The following is a 9,192-nucleotide window of genomic DNA, read 5'->3' as shown; positions in this document are numbered from 1 at the left end:
AATGTTGCAGATGCTGGGGTCTGTATGAAAAACAAGAAAGAAACATAATTTTTTTTGCAGGAAATCACAGCAGGTCCGGCCGCATCTGTGTAGAGAGAACAAGCCAACGACAGCTCGAGTCTGGATGACTCTACGTCAGGTGGGGTTACATGTAGCGTGACATGATCCCAAGATCCCGGTTGAGGCCGCCCTCATGGGTGTGGAACTTGGCTATCAGTTTCTGCTCGATGATTTTGCGTTGTCGTGTGTCTCAAAGGCCGTCTTGGAGAATGCTTAACCGAAGATCGGAGGCTGAATGTCCTTGACTGCTGAAGTGTTCCCCGACTGGGAGGGAACACTCCTGCCTGGCGATTGTCGTGCGGTGTCTGTTCATTCGTTGTTGCAGTGTCTGCATGGTCTCGCTGATATACCATGCTCCGGGGCATCCTTTCCTGCAATGTATGAGGTAGACAACGTTGGCCGAGTCACATGAGTATGCACCATGTACCTGGTGGGTGGTGTCCTCACGTGTGATGATGGTATCTGTGTTGATGATATGGCATTTCTTGCAGAGGTTGCCGTGGCAGGGTTGTGTGGTGTTAAGGTCGCTGTTCTCCTGAAAGCTGGGTAATTTTCTGCAGACGATGGTCTGTTTGAGGTTAGGTGGCTGTTTGAAGGCGAGTAGTGGAGGCGTGTGGATGGCCTTAGCGAGGTGTTCATCATCATTGATGAAATTTTCAAGGCTGCGAAGAACATGGCGTAGTTTCTCAGCTCCGGGGAAATACTGGACGATGAATGGTACTCTGTTGGTTGTGACCTGTGTTTGTCTTCTGAGGAGGCCTATGCGATTTTTCGCTGTGGCCCATCGGAACTGTCGATTGACGAGTCGAGCATCATATCTCGTTCTTACGAGGGCGTCTTTCAGTGTCTGTAGGTGTCCATTGCGTTCGTTCTCGTCTGAGCAGATCCTGTGTATTTGCAGGGCTTGTCCATAGGGGATGGCTTCTTTAACATGGTTAGGGTGGAAGCTGGAGAAGTGGAGCATGGTGAGTTTGTCCGTGGGCTTGCGGTAGAGTGAAGTGCTGAGGTGTCCGTCTTTGATGGAGATTCGTGTGTCCAAGAATGAAACCGATTCAGAGGAGTAGTCCATAGTGAGTTTGATGGTGGGATCGAACGTGTTGATGTTATCGTGTAGTCTTTTCAGTGATTCTTCGCCGTGGGTCCATAGGAAGAAAATGTCGTCGATGTATCTGGTGTATAGCATTGGTTGGAGGTCCTGTGCTGCGAAGAAGTCTTGCTGAAACTTGTGCATGAAGATGTTGGCGTATTGGGGTGCGAATTTGGTCCCCCTGGCTGTTCCATGTGTTTGGGTAAAGATCTGGTTGTCGAAGGTGGAGACATGTGGTCAAGGATTAAGCGGATGAGTTGTAGGATGGCATCTGGAGATTGGCTGTTGTTGGTGTTGAGCACTGAGGCTGTCGCAGCGATGCTGTCATCATGGGGGATACTGGTGTAGTGTGCTGAGACGTCCATCGTGGCGATGAGTGTTCCTGGTTCAACTGGTCTGTGGGTGCTGAGTTTCTGTAAGAAGTCTGTAGTGTCAAGACAGAAGCTGGGGGTTCCCTGTACGATGGTTTTCAGGATGCCCTCGACGTATCCAGAGAGGTTCTTACACAGGGTTCCGTTGCCTGATACGATAGGACGTCCGGGTGTGTTGGTTTTGTGTATCTTTGGGAGGCAGTAGAAGTCTCCCACGTGGGGAGCACATAGGATGAGAGCACGTAGGATGCTTTGAAGGTCTGGATCGAAGGTCTTGATCAGTCTGTTGAGTTGGCAGGTGTGTTCTTTGGTCGGATCTGCGGGTAACGGTCTGTAGTGTTCCTGGTTGTCCAGTTGTCGATATGCTTCTTTGCAATAGTCCATTCTGTTCTGTATGACGATGGCTCCTTCTTTGTCCGCTGGTTTGATGACGATGTTGCGGTTGGTTTTGAGAGCGTGGATGGCGTTGCGTTGTGCTCGGGTGACATTCTGGACTGTCCTGTGAGTGCGGCTGATGAATCTGTCGTTGATGCATCTCCTGACAGCTTGAGCATACATGTCAAGCTTAGGGCAGCGACCCTCCGGAGGGGTCCAATTTGTCTCTTTCTTCTCCAGTTGCTGCACCGTGGATCCCTCTGTCTACTGTTCTGGATCATTGATTGTCTCATTGGTTTCGCTGCTGATATCTTGGGATTTGTGGAAGAATTCCCGGAGCCTCATTCTCCTGATGAATTCCTCTGTGTCTGCTGTGAGACCGATGGGGTCCATTTTGGTGGTGGGGCAGAAATTGAGCCCTCAGCTGAGAACTTCGATTTCTTCTGGATGAAGGGTGTGGTCAGACAAGTTGACGATGGACTTCCCTGTGTGTGAGTGGGGCACATTCTCCCTCGCGGGGTATGCAGGGTAACAGCCCCGCCATTGAAAGCCCCAATTAGTGAATGAAGAATACTTTCTGTAATCCAAGTGAGAGAAAATTCATCAATAATTCACACAGAAACCCAAGTGCACGGGCACTCTGCCATGGTTCAGTCCTGGATGTGATTAAATACAGAATCCAAACCCCTGCATGTCACCTGTGAACCCACTGGAGTCTCAGCAGGTGGGGTGAATTTCTTCTCACACACAGGATATTGAAACAGCCTCTCTCCAGCATCAATGCGCTGATCGTGCATCAGCTGCTTTGAACTTTGAAAGCTTTTCTCACTGTCAGAGAATTAAAAGCATCTGTTCTCAATGTGGACACTCTGGAGTATCAACAGGTGGGACAATGTAGTCAATCCCCTCCCACACATGATGTATCTAAACGGTGTCTCTCTGTGTGACTGTGCTGGTGTGTCAGTGAATGGGATGATCGATTGAATCCCTTTTCACATACAGACAAATGAACGGATTCTCCCCATTGCGAGCAAGTGAGTTTGTCAGTTGGTGAGATGAGTTAGTGAATCCATTTCCACACTCAGTTGGTGAATGACCACTCCTCGGTGTGACTGTATCCATGATGTACCACCTCAGACAGCCAACTGAATGTGATCCTGCAGTCCCCACATTTACACCGTTGATTCAGGTTGGTGCATGAGTCTCACAGGCTGGACAATTTATTAAAGGTGGATCCACCCACAGAACACGTGTCCTGTTTCTCCCCACTGTGACTGGTGCTTTTTCCCTCTATATCCAAAGGCTGATGATATTCAGGTCCTGATGAATCGAGTGAATCTGTCGGATCTTGACACGATGTTTGGCTTGAGTTTTCCCACTGCTGATCCTCCCCTTCTAATACCCTGCAAATGGTGGTGACACAAGTTGTTACTTTAAATACAGGATAGAAATTTAGTTCAGACAATTCTAGATGCTATAGAACATTCTGTCTCCTCCTGTCCTTCCTAAACTGCAAATTCCCCATTCTACACACTCTCCCTCCATCCTTACTGTCGAAAATCAACATTCAATACTCAATCTGGGATTCTGTTTCTCCCCTTTTCTCCAGAAGTTTCTGAATCTGGCTGGGTGCAATTCCACAGACATTAGTTAATCTCTAGTGCCTCACCATCTGCCGACTCAGTGATTCTCAGCAGGATTTCCACTGTGGTAGGCATCACAGCCGAGTCCAATCCTGCCCTCAATTAACATCCATACACTTCCCAGTTGAGGTCACTGAATCAGCAGCAAGTGCAGGAGCACTGGCTTACTTTTACACTGAGCCCAGTGGCACTGAGGCCAATTATAACCCCTGAACTGCGCCTTGACTGAAAGCAACTAACAGACCAGATTAAGGGTAGAACTTTGTTGCCTTCCCAGTCAGGAATGCAGAGTGTTTTGAAGTGAGGGAGGTGGCGGGGTGGGGGAGAGGGTTAAAACAGAATATTTTGAAACAAATGCTATTCCATCTTTAAAGGTAAGCTTTGTCACACTGCAAGATTCTGAAATCTTTAAAAATTAACCAATCAAGTTAAATGGATCGTCAAAAAACAGTGAGACATTGTAGAAAGGCTCAAGTCACTGAAATAGACAGCTTTACAATCACTGTACAGAAGGGAGCGACTGTTAATGGGAACTCTCTTACTGACACCTACTGGCACTCCAAGATAAACGAGACTGTCCCTTTAAATATAAATGCACAAAGAAAGGGGCATCCCTGTCCCTTTAAATTTCTGGCCCATTCCACAGGCAGTGGGAGGAGGAACAGCGCACAGTCTCTTTTTAACCTAACCCATTTGGCCATGCGCGGGGACCCGCAGTGTGTGGGGGCGGGGCCTTGGGAACCCGCTCTGTGTGTGGTCTAGTTACACTGAGACACCAATTCCAGGACCATTTACACTGAGTCTATAAATGGGAATTTGTGAGCCTCAGTATGGGGAATGGTCATGGTGGTGAAACTATCTCAAGTGAGGGCGGGTAATGCATGAAGATGTGATGCTGGAATCAGATGGTTACTGGTGGGGCCTGGTGATATTTGAAACAATTATCTCAAATAAAGAAATAGTGCAAAGTATGTTAATAACAAGAGATTAAATCAAAGAGACCATCAAAATCAGCAATGACAATTATAAAGGTCAGAACATTTCAATGGCTATCATATGCAGTAGCTGTGGATGAGTTTTTACTAAATTGGATCCAAAAAGGGTTGAATGGTACAGAAATAACAGATTTCAAGTCTTATGCAAGATAGTTCTATAAAGGGGTGGTTCAAAGGACGTTCAGATGAGTGAGAAACTCCACAAGCCATGTACTCAAACGGAACAGGTTTGGGGTTTGATGTGATACAAGGCAAACTAGGTGAGAAGTGATATCAATTAGAGTAAGAAAAGGCCAAAAAATGGAACAGTCTGCAACAGGACATCAATTAGTCTCCTTTTATCATGGAGAAATCAAATAGGCATACCTAATATTTGTTATATACAAAGCTGATTTATACATTATTTATACAGAATATTAATCTCCATCCCAGGTATAGGGGTTAGTAGATCAGCAGAAACAAACTGTAACTGCCAGAATGAACATGGTTCAGTGTGGAATCCCAGTAAATCCTGTTCTATTCACTAATGTGGCCTTTCAATAGCGGAGCTCTTATCCAGCTTTCCCCACGGGGGAGAATGTGCTGCACTCAAACTACAGAAGCCCAGTGCTCAGGTGCGGGATTCCAACCTTGGGGCTGTGCATGGGAATTCCAACCCTGGGACTGTAAATGGGGATTCCAACCCTGGGACTGTATGTGGGGATTCTAACCCTGGGACTGTACATGGGGATTCTAACCCTGGGACTGTACATGGGGATTCCATCCCTGGGACTGTACATGGGGATTCCAACGCTGGGACTGTACATGGGGATTCGGACCAGTTTCTGATCAATCATTAAATGGCCCGGAGTAGTGGACCGGCGTGTGGGTGGGGAGGTTTTATTAACAACTGGTGTGGGCCGCATGCCCCGAATAATAATCTGAAGGTCCCGCAATTGCAGCTTGGGAGCTTCTCCCGATTACAGGCCCAGGATAATGGCTGCCATCTTGATGCAGTGAGAAGAAAAGCGCATGCGTCAACATTTTGGTCTGGAACAAAGAATGGGCAGGGCTTCAGTGTTTGTTCCCAACTGGGTCCTAGTGCCCGGGAGAGTAAACAAATTTCTCACCATCTCCCCTGAAGGCTCTGGTAAAAGCAAAGCACACGGTTAACATCCCACACAATTGTAACAGAAGAGCCCAGAGCTGGGCCCCCCATGTACAGTCCCAGGTTTGGAATCCCCATGTACAGTCCCAGGGTTGGAATCCCCATGTACCGTCCCAGGGTTGGAATCCCCATGTACAATCCCAGGGTTGGAATACCAAGAACAGTCCCAGGGATGGAATCCCCATGTACAGTCCCAGGGATGGAATCCCCATGTACAACCCCAGGGTTAGAAAATCCATGTACAGTCCCAGGGATGGAATCTCCATGTACAGTCCCAGGGATGGAATCCCCATGTGTAGTCCCAGGGTTGGAATCCCCGTGCACAGCCCCAGGGTTGGAATCCCCATGTACAGTCCCAGGGGTTGGAATCCATCCGTTTGCCAATTAGCTTGGTCCCCAGCACATGCTCACTGTAAAACCCAGGTCACTTGCAATCCCAGCGTGCCCACTCTGAACCCGTTTTGCTGCTCCCTCTGTGCCCAGCACTGCCTCCAGCCCCAGCTCACGGAAGTGGAATTTCAGCTCAGTGTTACAAGTTTCCTCGGTTACAGACTGGAGAGAGGAATAATTCAATCTGACACCGAGCTGTGTGATTGGTTCAGTCTGTCATAGGAACAGGAGGGGCCCAGGATTAATCCTGTCTGCATATCCACCCCAACTAATATCCTTTAAAAGCTGTTTACAAAAGTCATCACTATAATTAGGAATAGGAGGAGTCCATTCAGCCCAGCGAGCCTATTCCCTCATTCAATTAGATCCTGGCTGATCTTTATCTTAGCTCCATCTACCCGCCTTTGTTCAGTAACCCTTAGTACCCTTGACTAACAAAAATCTAGCACACTCAGTTTTGAGATTTTCAATTGATCCCCAGCTGCAGCAGTTTTTGGGGGGAGAGAGTTCCAGATTTCCAGTACCCTTTGTGTGAAGAAGTGCTTCCTGACATCACCCCTGCACGGCCTTTTAGTGTCCGTGTGTTAATAAAGACACTGAAGACAGGAGTTGGTTCATAGGTGTTTACTAAGCAAAGTCTGGTGGGGGGGGCTCTAACGGTTATACACAATATACAGGCTTATATAGTCCGAGTGGCAATTACCGGCATTACAGCACACCTGGGGCTCTTAAAGGCACATACACTACAATTCCTCCTCTTTTAGCTAACCAGTACATCATATTTTAAGTAATTATTAATTACATGTTATTAGAAAAATAATATACACATTGCTGTAGTTAATTAATTATAAGTCAGTCTCTCATGAGGCTTCCTGACTCGGTCCGGATAACACCTCGAGGGTGTAGTAGTTTCTGGTGGTGTAGCAGGTTCTTTTGGCAAGGCTGATTCGGCTTGAATGCCAGTGTCAGGTTCATCGGGCTCCAGTATCACCGGATCGGAGGTAGATATGGGTATCTCTACTTCATCGTTAGACGTATAGAGTTGTGGTGTAGGTTGTCCCTTTTCGGATGACTTTATGATTTGGTCAGCATGGCGCCTTATTATGCTTCCTCCGATGTCCACGGTATACATCAGTGCTCCTAGTCGTGGGCAGATAGTTCCAGGCTGCCATTTCTCAGTACGGTAGTCCCGGGCCAAAACTTGTTGACCTATCTGGAAGGTTCTAGTTGGCCTTTCATTCATGCCTTGAAACTGCCGGTTCTCCACGTCTCTTCTGATGTTGGGCTTGAACAAATCCAGCCGGCATCTTAGGTTTCTATTGAAGAACATCATGGTGGGAGTTTGGCTGGTAACCATATGTGTTGCATTTCTGTATGCGACTAAGAAGTTATCTACCTTGTGCTGAAGTTTTATGTCTTCATTACCCATGGCCTTTATGGCCTTCTTGAAGGTCTGGACAAATCTTTCAGCCAATCCATTGGTGGCGGGATGGTATGGGGCGGACGTGTAGTGCTTAACCCCATTGTTTTTTAAGAACTTTCTGAATTCTTCAGACACAAATTGCGGTCCATTATCAGAACAGGCCTGTTCCGGCAGCCCATTCCTGGCAAATATGGTCCTTAATACTGTGATGGTTATTTCCGTGGTGGTGGAGGACATCTTTATTACCTCCGGCCACTTGGAATGTGCATCAACCGCGATTAAGAACATTGGGCTAGATTTTCAGTATAGGCAGTTTTGGGGCGCTAACCTTAGCGCCCGCCCGAAGTTAGCGCCCGCCCCAAAGTAGCGCCCCGTTGCCGGAAATTCAGTGGCTTCACCCTAAGAGGTTGATGGAGCGCTAAAAGAGGCGTTCCACTACGATCTTTAGGCGCTCCGCCGCCGGTCCAGAGGGATAGCGCCCAGGCGGGGCGCAGCGCGGGTGCAGTCATTTTTGGACTGACAGCAGACCCCGTGGCGCCGACCAGCTCTTAAAGGGGGAAGGAACGAATTGGTCTGCTGCCACGCCCTGCACACTGCAGCCTTGCAAAGAGGCCTCAACACTGCTGCTCAGCCCCAGGGAGTCATGGCAACGCCAGAGAAGGCCCGTCAGCGTGCCCTGCGCTTCTCAGAGGGTGATCTGGACATAATGGTCACAGCTCTGGAGGTGAGGCGCAAGATCTTGTTCCCAGAGAGTGGGAGGAATCCAACCCACCACGACTACACCAAAGCCTGGAAGCAGATCGCCCAGAGGGTGACGTTCACCAGTGATGCCCCCAGGACCCACAAACAATGTCATAAAAAATACAACGACCTGACCAGGATTGTCAGGGTGAGTACCCTTTCCAGTCTCCTCCTCATTCTTGCATGTACACCTGACATGATGGGCAAAGGGAGCTGAAAGTCCTATTGGCCAGCCCTCAGCCAGCAGCATTGGGACAGTCATGAGCATCAATTGGCCATTCGGCACTCTACACTCTGGCCAAGCTATTCCACCATGGGAGGCTGTGCACACTACATCAGGGGTTCACTCTGTCCAAGCTATTCCACCATGGGAGGCAGTGCACACTACATCAGGGCTTCACTCTGGCCAAGCTATTCCACCATGGGAGGCAGTGCACACTACATCAGGGCTTCACTCTGGCCAAGCTATTCCAACATGGGAGTCTGTGCACACTACATCAGGGCTTCACTCTGGCCAAGCTATACCACCATGGGAGGCAGTGCACACTACATCAGGGCTACACTGCGCACTTACAGCCCGTCCTTTCTCTTGCAGGCTAAAGTAGCCTTTAATCGCCAGGCCCATGCCAGGGGTGGCCACGCCCAGCTGCAGAAGCTCACTCGGCTGGAGGAGCACGTGTGTGTGCTCATGGGAGCCCGTGTGCTCGTCCCCACAGCGTGCGGAGTAGCCGACACTCCACTGCCCGGCAATGGTAAGGACCTCGCCTTTTGGCCCTCTCACGTTGCACTGGCCCATCCGAGCTACCTCCTTTGCCACTGTCCCACCAATGCGCTGAATGCCACCAGTCCTAACTCTCTCGCTGACGCCGTCTCCTCACTCTGAAGCTACTCTTGTGCATTCCTGCTTTCAGCTGGTGACGACCAGGACCCTGAAGCTGCCAGTGACAGCACCTCCGAGCA

The 9,192-nt window shown here is 48.9% G+C and overlaps 1 protein-coding gene across 1 annotated transcript; it reads right to left on the bottom strand.

The window, feature by feature from the left end:
* Positions 1-250: 250 nt before the first annotated feature.
* LOC147119760 (uncharacterized) lies at positions 251-3,611 on the bottom strand. Its single transcript, XM_085984144.1, has 2 exons — positions 3,563-3,611; positions 251-834 (listed from the first exon to the last, which is right to left on the bottom strand). The coding sequence occupies exons 1-2, from the start codon at positions 3,609-3,611 to the stop codon at positions 251-253; spliced, it is 633 nt and encodes a 210-aa protein (XP_085840270.1).
* Between the last annotated feature and the right edge of the window lie 5,581 nt (positions 3,612-9,192).

The sequence above is a fragment of the Somniosus microcephalus genome, chromosome 4 (genome assembly GCF_052327205.1).
Source record: "Somniosus microcephalus isolate GS21.2 chromosome 4, FLI_Smic_1.0, whole genome shotgun sequence".
In the NCBI taxonomy this organism is placed as follows: Eukaryota; Metazoa; Chordata; class Chondrichthyes; order Squaliformes; family Somniosidae; genus Somniosus; species Somniosus microcephalus.
Note: the sequence above shows the minus strand (reverse complement) of the source record. Positions and strands in the feature narration are given on the sequence as shown.